This window comes from Aricia agestis, chromosome 9 (assembly GCF_905147365.1).
Source record: "Aricia agestis chromosome 9, ilAriAges1.1, whole genome shotgun sequence".
Classification (NCBI taxonomy): Eukaryota; Metazoa; Arthropoda; class Insecta; order Lepidoptera; family Lycaenidae; genus Aricia; species Aricia agestis.
The window spans coordinates 1,446,844-1,461,178 of record NC_056414.1 but is presented as its reverse complement, the minus strand read 5'-3'; the positions used below and the strand labels follow the sequence as shown (position 1 = coordinate 1,461,178).

Here is a 14,335-nt window from a genome sequence, read left to right as displayed (position 1 = left end):
CATTTTTAAAGACTCGTCATGATGAATAACCATGATTGCTTTATAACCATTATTTTTATTTATTTATTCATTATTTATTGCAAGCTGTCTATTGATTGTACAATCAACGTCAATCAATTATACACGAATATGCAACTCTGTTCGTAGTCGCTTGTATCAATTATTGTGGGCCAAAGAGGCTGCGTTTAAAACTCCGACTGTACGTTATCTTATTGTTATTACACTAGAAACTATTGTTGAAACTTACCGAGTATCTCCTCTATCCAGTAGCATGATATGTACAGGAATATGGCAACCCCGAGCCAAAATCCAATTAGAAGCACGACAAGGTACTCCAACATTATAGCACTGGTCACTCACTCCACGTTATGTCCGCACCATTATTTTTTTATTCCTTTGCCATTTATTTAAAGCCACTAATAAAAAATAAAAAAACAAAATTTAAATTTAGAATTATTTTTGAATTCGATGTTTCATGAAGTTCCTTCGACGGCTGTATAAACACTGACGAAAACTACGCACCTACAAGTTTATACCGGTCTTTAGGTTTTATTAGAGGTGTGTTATTGTGACTTTTTGCACTTAAACGTTTGGACTGATAAATACTGCTGATTGTGTTGGTAATTTTAAAACCATGGCTATACTATACTTAAGTATTTCGTACTAAAACATTTGATACGCCGATGGTGCCTAATTTAAAGCCATATAAACGTTTGGTCCCTCGAGCCGGATATTAAACAGTGATTGGATTTTCGACAACTTTATTAACTTGAGCCTAAATGGTTTTTGAATAAGAATTTTTAATTATAATTCCTCTATATATGTAAGTTACACTTAATAATGTATATAGGTATAATAATTGTACCAACTTCCAGTAGGCGTGTATGTTTATTTATTAGTTGAAGTTTTTTGTTCATCGGCAGGTGAGGATGCATTCATTTGAATTGTAAATTTAGAATCGCAATTAAATTGCATTACGATTGGCTCCGGTTTAATTACTGAGTGTTAACGAGATAATAAATATGTAAATATCGAAGATTTTTTGCGGGTTAACGACCTGTTGTTTTTACATTGACCCAGTAGAAACAAATAACAATATATCCAAAACTACCTAACATAATGAAGAAATGCCAACATAATACCTACCTATTATTAAGACATACAAGTTTGAGTAAAAAGCGTAGCCTAAATAACAACCACACGGGCCCCCGTGTGGTTGTTATTTAGGGCCATTTTAAAATTCAATTTATGACATTGATGTTTTCATTACAGTAGGTAGTTACCCACGAAAACACTATCAAAACAATTAGAAATTCAGAAGGATAAAAGAAATACCTACATAATATTATTATATTGATTATTTAATATTTCTTTAACTATAACTACCACAATCAAAATTTAAACCAGAACCCGATACTCATACCTCGAACGTCGCTTCAATCGTGAAATATTCTAAGATCAAAACTATATTCAGCGAATGAGAATCAGTGCCTTTATTGAGATTTAAACCTATAATAATTACTGTTGTTTGTTGTAAATTTCATAGAATCGGTGATACATTATGTACTTACATAATATAATAAATATATAGGTACATAATATTATTGTAAAACTTGTACGGCCCCAGCGATTGGGGGATTTATTTGTGCGTGGTCTGCATGGGAACGCGTATTTTCCATTTTCCTTGTATGCATCTGGAGTAGAAATCGCTTATTGTAGCAGTACTAATACAGTATCCATATTGTCCATAATATGCATACTTATATTAGAAAACCGAATGCATGTCTGTCTGTCGCTGTTAAAAATGTTGATTGTGGGGAACATTTGATGTTACACTTTAAGTATTTGTTTGAGTCATTGGTTAGGTTTATTACTTTATTATTTATAAGACCTTGTTGCAATCGTAAATATATTCTTTGAACACTTAATAGTGCACATCATACTCTGATACCTGTTAAAGTATTCACACCGTTAGGGAATGTTATTTTCGAATATTTTTTAAAGAAATATTCGAATATAATATTCGAATAACATTCCCTACACACCACTAATTCGAATTTGAATACGTGGGGCCGATTATTATTAATTCTTATGACTCTAATCAACAGCACACATGCTTTCTGATGTCTCTCGAAATGACATTCGAGGCATTGAAATACGGGTTCCATAGGGTTCCAGTTCGGTTTTTCCACTTCTGAAAATCGAAAACCGAAAGCATCTATAGATTTCCAACTATAGTTGAATCGAATTGTCTCGAAACTTCTTTTAATCGAATAGGTATATCCTTAAGTTACATCACGCAAGTGGTATTACCATATTTTCCATGATGGCGGTCAAAGTCGAGCGAGGTTTAAGAGGTCGCGGGCAACTATTATATACTTACCTACACTTATCTACTTAGGGAAAATCTGTGGTATAATATTATAATAGCTATTTGACCGAGTTTTGCTCGGTATTCGATAAAACACGAATAAAATGACATTTTCTAAAAATTATTCCTAGCTAGATTGATTTATCGTCCCCGAAACCCCCTATATACTTACTAAATTTCATGAAAATCGTTGGAGCCGATTCCGAGATTCCAATTATATATATACAAGAATTGCTCGTTTCTCAAACCTCACGTGCTTTCCTTGTCATTTTCGCAAGGAGAGACAGTGAATAGGCGTCAATTTTTAGCAATTGAAATAAAGTCTGAAAATTCTTGGGCTGCTTGACAGTTTTTTACAGTGCTTCGAAAATACGGGAGAATCTATTATTATCTATCACTTTTTTATATTCAAACCTGTTCTCCTTATTATTAAGAGGATACACCAGGGGCGAGAGAAATGGAAAATAGGTATTTGAAAATGTATTGCTGTCTCACCAATCTCAAGTCTCCCACCGCAGAGCGCGATAGAGACAACACGACAAAAGTTCTAATAAAAGAACAGAAAATCTTCGATTCGTTGTCGCTGATTCCTTCTCCAAAACTTAACGGATTTTAAGTACTTTTTTCATTAAGAATTAAAGCAAGGCTTGAGCTGTGTTCCTATGTTTTATTTTTTTTGTATATTTTAGCCAGTTTTATTTTCTGGGTGTTTCAATACAGAGAAAAAAATTGCCAGATTTTTCTCTGTGTTTTTGGACGTTCTTATCTTTTATAATAATAAAATTATGAAAAAAAAGAAAACATAGGGACATGCTAATAGTGGCCATAGATATTCAGGAAAAAAATCATAACTCTACCGGCATTATCTAGGGAGGAAACAGGGGGACAGCGTTTGTATGGAAAAATGGCGGTGTGGACTCCTCTTAAAAAGTTACAAAAGAAGATTAACGGCAAGATAACAAAAACAGTTCTTTAAATAGTTACAGAGACAAGAGAGTCAAAAGTCATTGAACTGTATTATCATAATAATCAACTCGATTACTTTATCAAGTCGTAATTTGTGTTTTATGGCACCGAAGAATTTATTCACGAAATTAACTACACTTTCTCAAATAATTCCGAAAATTTTTGGCAATTCATTTTCTCGGGCGTGCAAAATAATTTTATGGCGAACATAAAAAGGTGATATTTAAAAAATCTGCAACTCAGCACCGAGTTTCATAAGCACGCGCTGTGATAAATGGCCGTTCTGTCAAAAACGTTCTTTTTTCAAACGGCTTTTTTTACACAAACCTACTTTTTCTTGCTTATGAGACATTTAATTATGACTAAACTTCAATTGAATTAAGAGTTTGACCGATAAGACCCCATACCTCACGTCAAAATCTTAATTTATTTACAGTGTAGTAATTAATATTCGTCTCTAATAGCGTTTTCGGCATCTGGAACTGCCCCGGGGCAGGACAGGCAGGGCGGGCCGAATGGATACGGAAATAGCCGAACAAAACCGATGATCCATGAAGAATGTAGACTGTACTAGTGCAATACGTAGTTTATGTTCTTAATTTTAACTTCGGCTATTTTCGTATCCGTTCGGCCGCCCGGCCCTGCCTGCCCCGGTGCAGTGGTAGATGCCGAAAACGCTATATGTGCTGCAGTGCAGTTAGTGTCAATTTCACCACTGCGAAAATTTTATCGACTTTGATATCTCTCGCTCATCATATCAAAGGCAAATCAGACATTGAGGAAGAAAAAATACTAACTTTTTATAAAAAAAAAAACCCATCCAAATACTTGCATGAACGTACTATTGATTGTTGATTGTTTCTCAAAGACAACATAGCTTACTAGGATTAGCAATTAATCAAAGGATAAGGTGTATCTCCGGGAAACGCACCTACAAGTTTACAGGTAATGATGCAATTTTGTTGTTTACTGTATGCGTGTTAGAATTTCCCGGTATTAGAGCAGGTGTAAGTCAAATCAGAATCAGAATCATTTATTTCAGGAAATTGGTACATTAGGTGCTATTATTTATAGACTACATATTGTGTATCACAATTTTAGACTATAGCCAAATAATACTTATAAAGGAGTTTATCATTTTCTACTTGTTTCGATCTAAATTTAACCAAAAGAAAACTGAGAAAATTAACTAACACACATATTTTCTTTACTACACATTCAAGGGTGGTTTAAACGTACAGCTGAACGGTTAAAAGCTATTTATATTGATAGCATTATAGCCGCGCGTACTGATCTTTGTTGACACATATAAGGTACAAGTTGGAAGCCGGCTACATGAAGCGGCAGCAGACGACGTGTCGTCGCGAACTACTGGTTTCTATGTATTTGTATGAAATACCCTGCGCAACTAGCGACACTTTCATAGAAATACATAGAAACAGTAGTGTCGCGACGACATGTCGTCTGCTGCTGCTTCATGTCGCCCGCTGCCAACCGGCACCTTTACAATCATCATAACATTTAGATGAAAAACGAATATAAATATGCCACGTTGCTGCTCGACAATCATAGTTTTTTCATGAAAATCACATAATGGAAAACTGCTTTCCCGACTGTGTCGGCACTTACGTTGCGATTTTAACACAATGGAATACAATAACTAGTTTTATTCACATATAGTTAAACGATAAACACATAAGCCGTGTTCACAAAAAACGGTCGAGAGGCTCGCTAGCTCAGTTATATTGTATAACGCCTGCACAAGGTACTAAATCTTTACTTACAATGTTTGTATATTAATTACTTAGTTTGCAAATCAAATCTTTGAATCTTATTTCGCTCATAACTTTTACATTGCTCGGCAAAAATTAATACACAGTGGCGGGTGTGTGTACGACGTCCGTGTACTCTTGTTTAATCAATTTTCCCTAAATGTTATCGAAAACGTAAATCTTTTTGAAGATACAATGAACACTTTGCCAGTTGAACTTCAGTTTAGTGTGAACACAGCCTAATATGCTATTAATTGCTATTATAATGGTTATGTCATAATTATCGGCCATGCATGTGAAAATCTAGTTAGAAGCACCTCCCACATCTTTAGATGATATTATATTTATCTTACGCAAGCGATCTATGTTCATAGCAGTAAGTTGCTACTGGCTATATTTGGACAAAACCCTCTACATCCTGTATGAGAGGGAGGTTTCCGTCTAAGTCAACGCACTAACGTTTAAAGGAAAAACTGAGTTTTTCCACCACTTTCCTTATATTGTATGTCCGTTGGTCTCGTATTGCTGGCAATGTACAATTTGCTGCATAGTATCACTAGCTAAATACATATAATATATTTTGATACACTGTACAGGAGTATGACGTGCAGAATCTTTTGATTATTATATTAATCTAAATGACGCCCGCAACTCCGTTGCGACAAAATTCGTTTGTCGCAACGGAGTTGCGGGAATCATACATTTTTCCGGGATAAAAACTACCCTATGTCCTTTCTCGGGACTCAAAATATCTTCATGCCAAATTTCTGCAAAATCGGTTTATCGGTTCGAGCGTGAAGAGGTAACAGACAGACAGACAACGAGCAATTCTATTATATATATATATATATATAGGGTTTCGGGGGCGATAAATCGATCTAGCTAGGAATCATTTTTAGAAAATGTCATTTTCATCGAAAACCGAGCTAAGCTCGGTCAAATAGCTAGTTTTGTAGTTAAATGAAGATTTTGACATGAGCCTCACACCTACATTATCTGACAAACTCTTCATTTTATTCATAAAGTTAATATACCTAGCGGAATAGAGCAACAATCTCGAGCTGTCAAACGAAACCGAAATTGGTTTACATCTGTGTGTAAAAATATGTGTACGTATTCCCTAACACAAGCATGATACATGATTGAACATGAATTCTATGAGATAAAATTGTCAACGTGCTGATAAGTGCCGACTGGACGCCAAAAAAAGAGTTCTGCTATTATGTATCACACGTCTCTTTTTACCACGCAGTGTTACTGTTAGTGACATCTCTCTTACTCAGGCCTTTGTTTCTCTATTCCGCTAGGTATATTAACTTTATGATTTAATTACAGTTAAGTAATTATTATTCGTCTCTGAGTGCAGCAGTAAATATTATAATAAAGTTAAAACAATAAATGCATCTATTGCATTTCTGCTTGCATAAAAATGAACAGTTAAAATTAACCTCATCAATATGAAATCTACTTAGTTACTCCACCTTCAAAACTAGTGAAGTTTAAAATGAGTTTCTGATTGCAAAATAAGTATCAATATACATATTTCACACATTGTAGAGCACTGTTAGTTTTAAATATTACAATATATTAGTTTTATATAACTGTACGCACATAACAAGAGCTGACATAACATTTCTAATTTATTTCATGAAAGTATTTACTAATTGCCATACAGTACTTGGTTATACGAGTATTTAAATATAATTTTCACGATTGGATTTTACTTTTAAAATATTGCTCATGCGTGTAAAATACGAGATAGAGCATGTCTTATAAAATTACTCAAAAAAAATTTGTCAATTGCATGTATTTCTGATAAAAAACCACTAAGGAAAAGAGTTCAACGAAATCTCGAGCCCCATTTTGAGGAAAATTCAAATTTCAAACTAAGTTTGTTCACATTATACCTGAATTGTTATTTAATTATTAAACTTAATTTTATTCAATGTAATGCAGAAAAAACAATTATAAAAGATTTCCAAAAAATAAAACCAGGTCATTCATGAATTTCAACGCACAAAACAAAAACTTTAAAATAATTAGGAACCGCTCAAAATAAACAATTCATGAATAGACTAGTATCTTATTTCATGTAAATTCATCCAATGAAAAATATAGACGTAGATATATAATTAATAAAAGGTCTAAGCGTCTATAGTCGGATGGCGAATGCAACTAGTTACATAGCTACAAACAGTATAAAATACTATCAGAGAAGTATTTAATACAGACAGATTTGGGACCTGCCTAATTTGGTTGCGTTATATCAAACTTTGCCGAAAGATCACGACTAACATTGAATTGACATAACCCTACCAAATGACGTATGCCCGCTATCTGCCTATGAATCAACTTCTCTGATAGTAGGTACATAAAATACTGTCCTATGTTTCGAACTGTACATACGCACCGATCACTTTCGCCTTCACATAAGGGCACATCTTGTTATGTAAACACACACACACACACACACACACAGCCATACACACACGCAACTCTTGGTCAACCTGTTCGTACTTTCCGTTTCGATTGCCAATACCTTAGCGTAGTACCGTACTTTATATAATTATATTATACTATCAGAGAAGTCCTAGTAGACAAGTGGCAAGCGATTATCGTAAACGCTAACAAAATGTATGCGATTTGATATAAATCATCGCTTCGCTAGCGAATACTAATGTCATATCCCATACATTTTGTGGCGTTGGCGTTTGCGATTATCGCTTGCCGCTTGTCTAGGCCCTAAGTTGATTCCTAGGTAGATGGGGGACCTACGTCACTAGTTTGGTCGCGTTACGTGAAACCCAAGACAGAGCACAATAATTACTTAGTATTGAATTGACATGATCCGACCAAATGACGTTGGTCTGTCAACTGCCTAGGAATCAATTTCCTCGATGGTACTTAAGTATGTGCTTTGTTTGTTAATCACTAAGCTATGATCTGAATGTAATTTATAGAGTGCCGGGGCGGGTCGGGGCGCAGCGCAGTGCAAAATGCGCTATTGTCGGGTCGGCGCGCAACGCATTGACGGATTTTGAGCCGAGGCTTGCCGGGCTGCATCGCATCATATCCGCGCGCCGCTTGCACACTATTGCCAGGGCGTAGCGGGTCTTGCCGGGGCGCAGCGGGAGTTGTCGGGCCGTGTCGCATTGACGGAAATCAGCCGAGCAAAAATCCGCGCCGATGCGCCCCGACACAGTGTGTGATACGCCCATCCGCTTCCATATAAATTGTATGGAGGCGGATTTTTGCGATGCGCCCCGGCACGCTGAGCCCCGACACGGCCCGTCTTAGTGTGCTCAGTCCTTTATGTGTAATATGTCACAGAATTATCAGAAACTAGGAATTGTAAAACATTATCCCGCGGCAATCTTAAATTTTTCCGCGGTAGAAAATATATTGTGTCCTTCCCGGTGGTCTATGGTAAACTTCATTAAAATCGGTACAGTAGTTTCGGAACCGATGCAAACAAACAAAAAAATATTCCACTGTAAAGGGGATTCTTCCGCTATGGAAGCAATAAAATGATTAAATATAATAATATCAAGTTTTATTGAACTTGAACAGAGGTTAACTTGCCCGAGTTGCCGTTGAAATTGGAGTGAACATCGAAAAACCTTGTAGAAATTAAACAGTTCACAAGACTAAACAAAATATATATATTGTTGTGTTTAAATAGTTTTTTTGTTTATAATGAGAGTGCCGACTCAAGTTTTAACCATCTTCGAGGTGGAGGAGTTCTGGCCCGCCGGTGTAGTTTACCGGAGGTTCCGGGGGAGGCTCCCGAACGAAGCGCGCATCACGTCGCCGAAAGAGACTTTACGCGATAAAGTGTAGTGTGATTGTGTGTGTGAATCTGTAAATAATATATATTAGGATAAAATAGTTCGGCGTGCATCCGTTGTCTGATTGCCATAACACAAGTGTTTACTTAGCATGGGATTAGACGATGTGATGTACGCTACCTAGCTTTTATACTATTGTATATTGTTGTATGCTTAATAAAGAATTTAGAAAAGAATTTGAATTCTTAAAGTTAAGTTTAAAACAGCGCTTGCAGCGACGTCTTCCAACAGTTCCGACGCTCGGGAAATACGATCGTTGCCGAAAAATTACGAAAATTTCTATGCGCATTATCACTTTGGGAGCACTGTACATTAATTTTAAGCCTCGCCAAACCAAAGTTTGTCGGCGAGATAGCGCTTATGCGCGCAGCTTAAGACGTAGGATTATTGTGCTACATCTAAAGTTTTGTTATCTTTGAGAGACCCGTAAAGTATATTTTATGTGATAATTCAATAACTTAATAATGTGTACATGGTCTTACAGCACTCGAGACTGTCTAAGTCGACTTCAAAAAGTAAAAAGCTAACTTTCTCTGTTTAAGTAATGCCACAAATTAAAATTCTGCATGAGATAAGTGGCATTTAGAAATTGTTCATACGAGTGATCTCAAAACTGAGACAACATTACGGCTTAATATGTTTTGTTTGTATTCTAAGGGGCTGTTTCACCACTTCCTGATAAAGTGCCGGATAGGCTATCCACAACTTTTTTGACAGAGTCTCCATACTTTATCTGTCAAGTTAAGTGGTAGATAGCCTATCCGGCACTTATCAGGAAGTGGTGAAACAGGCCCTAAATATTTAAATACATTCGGAATGATTGCATAAAGAAGCCTCTTTGAAGAGCTTCGGAAGCTACTTCGGTATCTACGTAGATGACTACCGCAACTCAGTTGCGCCAAAATTCGTTTATCGCGTGGGAACCGTACATTTTCCCGGGATAAAATGTATCCTATGTCCTTGCCCGGGACTTCCAGTATCTCCATACTAAATTTCAGCAAAATCGGTTCAGTGGTTTAGGCGTGAAGAGGTAACAGACAGTCAAACAGACACACTTTTGCATTTATATTATTAAGGATATGGCTATTATGGAAGTATGGATTTGATAGGTAGGTAAGGGTAGAAGATCTAAATGTTGAAGAGAATATTGCAAGAGAACGCACGACAAAAATGGTTGTCTATTCGACGTATGGGTCAATGATCTAATTGCCAGACGGACAGACAAAATCGAACTCACGAATTAACGCCTCTAGTCTACCGACGTTGCGAACTGCGAAATAGCGGCGAACCGATTTACTGTCTCATCCGCCACACGACAGTGCGTTATATTGCATCTGGTTCTATTCATGTTTCGCAGAGTTTTCGCAGTTCGCAGCGTCGGTGGACTAAAGAGGCGTTAGAGCCTCACCGGACCACAGAACCACAGTTGATAACAATAAATTAACGTACCGATTTTAATACAAACGATTTCAATCAACCATACAACCTCCATACAATAACTTATGAAAGACCATCACAATTCACAATATAATTTAGTATCCATTTGCTTGTGTAACATGTCCTTTAATGGTCAAATGCCATCATAATCAGTTAAGACATCCCACCACTACATGTGCTCATAGTGAGCCAACTGTCAACGTCAATATTGACAGATGTAGTAATATGGCAGCGAGGTGCGAGTTGCGACACTCAACTCCTGCGCAGAAAATGATTTCTAATGACCGAAGTGTTAGAGGTTTCTATAGGAAAGACTTCTCTGATAGTACATTGCACTAGCAATGTACTATCAGAGAAGTCGATTCATAGCCAAATGGAATTACGCCGAGATGTAGCTTCACTCTGCATCCTCTATCGGTTGTATCACGGGGAGTGCTCTGAGGAATTGTTCGGAATCATACCACCTGCAACTTTTCGCTATCGTCCCACGCGAAAAACATACCATCCTCATCACCTTGATGAGTGGCAGTCTTCCACCGCGCGTTTCTCGCGTAACTTTCTGCCGCGCACTGTAACACTGTGGAACGAACTGTCACCAGCAGTATTTCCGGATCTTTCCCTCCCGGATTCCCTCTTAAAAGGCCGACAACGCACCTGCAGCTCTTCTGATGTTGCGAGTGTTCATGGGCGACGGTAGTAGCTTTCCATCAGGTGACCCGTTTGCTCGTTTGCCCCCTTATTTCATAAAAAAATATGGCGGATCTATGAAAATTCGTCTCGTTATGTCAAAGTCACCGACAGATAACGATTGATATAATCCGACCAAGCGACATAGGTCCGCCATCTGTCTATGAATCAATTTGTTCGAGGTTACGTTTCGATACTTCGGCAGGTCAAAAATTGATAAATATGTCTGTTGGAATTTGTTATTCATAATAATATGAATATATTACGTGGGAGAGCCATGCTTCGGCACGAATGGGCCGGCTCGACCGGATAAATACCACGTTCTCACAGAAAACCGGCGTGAAACAGCGCTTGCGCTGTTTCACGCCGAGTGAGTGAGTTTACCGGAGGCCCAATCCCCTAACCCCTACCCTATTGCCTTCCCTACCCTCAACTATTCCCTTCCCTTCCCTTCCTTACCCTCCCCTATTACCCTATTCCCTCTTAAAAGGCCGGCAACGCACTTGCAGCTCTTCTGATGCTGCGAGTGTCCATGGGCGACGGAAGTTGCTTTCCATCAGGTGACCCGTTTACTCGTTTGCCCCCTTATTTCATAAAAAAAATATATATATGGATTAATATTTTACTAGATGGCTGCAAGTCGCAACTACGTTTCGCCAAAGTTCGTATATCACGCGATAACCGTCTATCTTTCGAAGATATAAAGTATCCTATGATCTTTCCCGGGACTCAAAGTATCTCCATACCAATTTTTAACAAAATCGGTTCAGCAGTTTGGACGTGAAAAGGTGACAGACAGACAAACACATTTTCGCATTTATAATATGAATATGGATATCATAGTTACGCCTTCTTTAAAACAATAACCCCAAGGAACCGTTAGCGTCTTATGCTATAAGAGTGATGATTGCATCTTGATTTCTCAGCGAGATTATATACGTATGTGTAACATAGGGTGGGTTGCACCAGAGGCCTGGTTATAGCAATATAGTTACAGTTATGGTCAAAGTTATGGTTACATTTAAGGCTAAGTTTAACCTTAATTTTGACCACAGAATTTGACAGATGACAGCTGGTCCGACAAGGCTTTAAATGAACGTGGGCGGGGGCGCTGCTGGTAAAAGAGAACTGTCAAAAATGGCGTTTTTGTATGATGACAGCGTTAGTTCCTTTTTTCGCCACGTTCATTTAAAGCCTTGTCGAGCCTTATGCTCGACAAGGCTTTAAAGGTGGTTATCGTTAAATATGGTGTCCAATAATGACTTTAACCAAAGATTTGACATTTTGCATTGTAGTTAAAGTAATAGTTAAAGTTACAGTTATAGTTAAAGTAAGTTGGTGCTACCCACCCATAGTATGTAGAGTTTTCACTATTATTTACCTACGCTTTACAATTTTTCATTGCATAGGACATAGGTAATTGGAATTTACGGTTAACGATATAGAAAAAACATAAGTTTATCGTCATCCTCAGAACCCCCGTCGTCCCCATTTCTCTGTAGTCTATCAAGCTAGCCTTTACTTATAAAAATCTTTATTCTTTGATCAAATTCTTAGCTATGAGTCCGAGCGTTGGCCTATATTATTTAAACCTGACCGCGGTGCGGCGCTGCGGTCGCGCCTCACTACGCGGTCTTCGCCCTGAATTCATTTACAATAAGTTTCTGTGCTTTTTATTACTCTACCCGTTATTGTTTTGCACCACTGCCTCCGTACCACTGAGCTTTATTATTTATGTAATAATAGCTCTCCTAGATAAATTCTAGGCTAGAGTTTTAAGAGAAACTTTCTGCAAAATAATATCTATTAAAATAAAATGAGACAAGCTATATTTATAGGTACTGTGTTTTCTCTAAAGCTTTAAGTGAGTTTCTCACACCGGTTCTTCTCGCGGAGCAATTCTGCATACATTTATTTCAACGTTCAGAAATAAAACCAGGTATTTTTGTTTTTAATTCTAAAGAGTCTAAAGCCTACGTACAGTTTTTTATTTGTAATTAAACCCTCTTGAATTGAAGTACTGTCCCTTTAGAAGAGCAAGTTTCACTGGCATCTCTATAGACGCCAGTTTAACTGGCATCTCTACATCTGGAACTCTATAGTTCGATGTAGAGAATAGAATTTTGTATCAGATAGGTTTTCTAAGTGCCTTACTATAATTATCAGGACGAGCGAAGCGAGCCCAGTACATCCCACAACCCTTACATTTTGTGGTACACTTTACGGAAAAACGATCATGCCTATAGATTTGTCCTTTAACATAGTAATTTTTATTTATATGTAGATGTGTCATCATCAGTAAGTCAAGGTGTGATGACGCGAGCCCTCACAAAGCTCGGGTTTTAACTAGTTATATATGATATTGAATGTACCGTAACTTCTTGGTGGAAATTTATGTTTCACAGTAATAATAATATACACTTTTCATGCACTTTTTCCACTTTTATTAATTAACTATTATGTTTTACACGACCAGTTTCGATAAAATCATCATCAGGCGTAGTGCAGGTAATTATAAAAATTTTTTAAACCAAAGAATAAGTGCATGAAAAGTGTGTATTATTATTGTTTAGTTAGTTTAGTTTAGTTATATTTAATGTTATAGTAACTATAATATCAAAACTGTATCCGCTAAGCATAGAATTGCCTCATAAAAACCTAACGTTACTCGATACCAACTTTCGTGTAATAAATATAAAAAGTGAGATCCGATATAACAATGATTTCTTCAGAGGAATCTCAACCAATTATCGCAGAAGGAAACCGAATATCCGTCACTTTCGTTCTGTCTGTCTGTGCGAAAATAATATGCCAACACACTTGTTATGTGCGTGCGAAAATTATTATGCCATATGCAAATGTTTTAGATCTTTATCTATTATCTATAATAATAACGTAATTGACAGAATACTGAATGTTAAATTAAGATTTGAGATTTCTCAGCAAGGGTTGGATATAGCGTAGTTTCCTTCTTAAACTCTTAACAGTGTAAATTGTATGTGGCAGATATAAAAGTAGGCAGGTTTAAAAAACAGGAAATACTCTACAATTTAAGTATATAATTTCTGAGTATTGGCGATTGTAGTACAGGTAGACAGTATGTAGAGACTAGAGTCTACATAATATCACCAGCCTGTACTACAATTATAGGCAATACTCAGAAGATACTAAATCTATTTAAATGAATAAAAATTAATTTACAATTTTGTTAATCTAGCTATAGCTTGAGAACGGCTGAACCGATTTGGCTAATT

At 36.9% G+C, this 14,335-nt stretch overlaps 1 protein-coding gene across 5 annotated transcripts in view; it reads right to left on the bottom strand.

Moving 5' to 3' along the window:
• Window positions 1–14,335, bottom strand: part of LOC121730115 — an 81,420-nt gene that overhangs the window by 16,747 nt on the left and 50,338 nt on the right. For 3 of the 5 annotated variants that reach the window (XM_042118975.1, XM_042118976.1, XM_042118977.1), the window contains exon 2: window positions 248–416. The exons of the other annotated variants lie outside the window; for them this stretch is intronic. In XM_042118975.1, coding sequence (XP_041974909.1) covers window positions 248–341 — 94 coding nt within the window. In that variant the 5' untranslated portion in view covers window positions 342–416. The remainder of the gene's footprint in view (window positions 1–247; window positions 417–14,335) is intronic. 5 annotated transcript variants of the gene reach the window in all.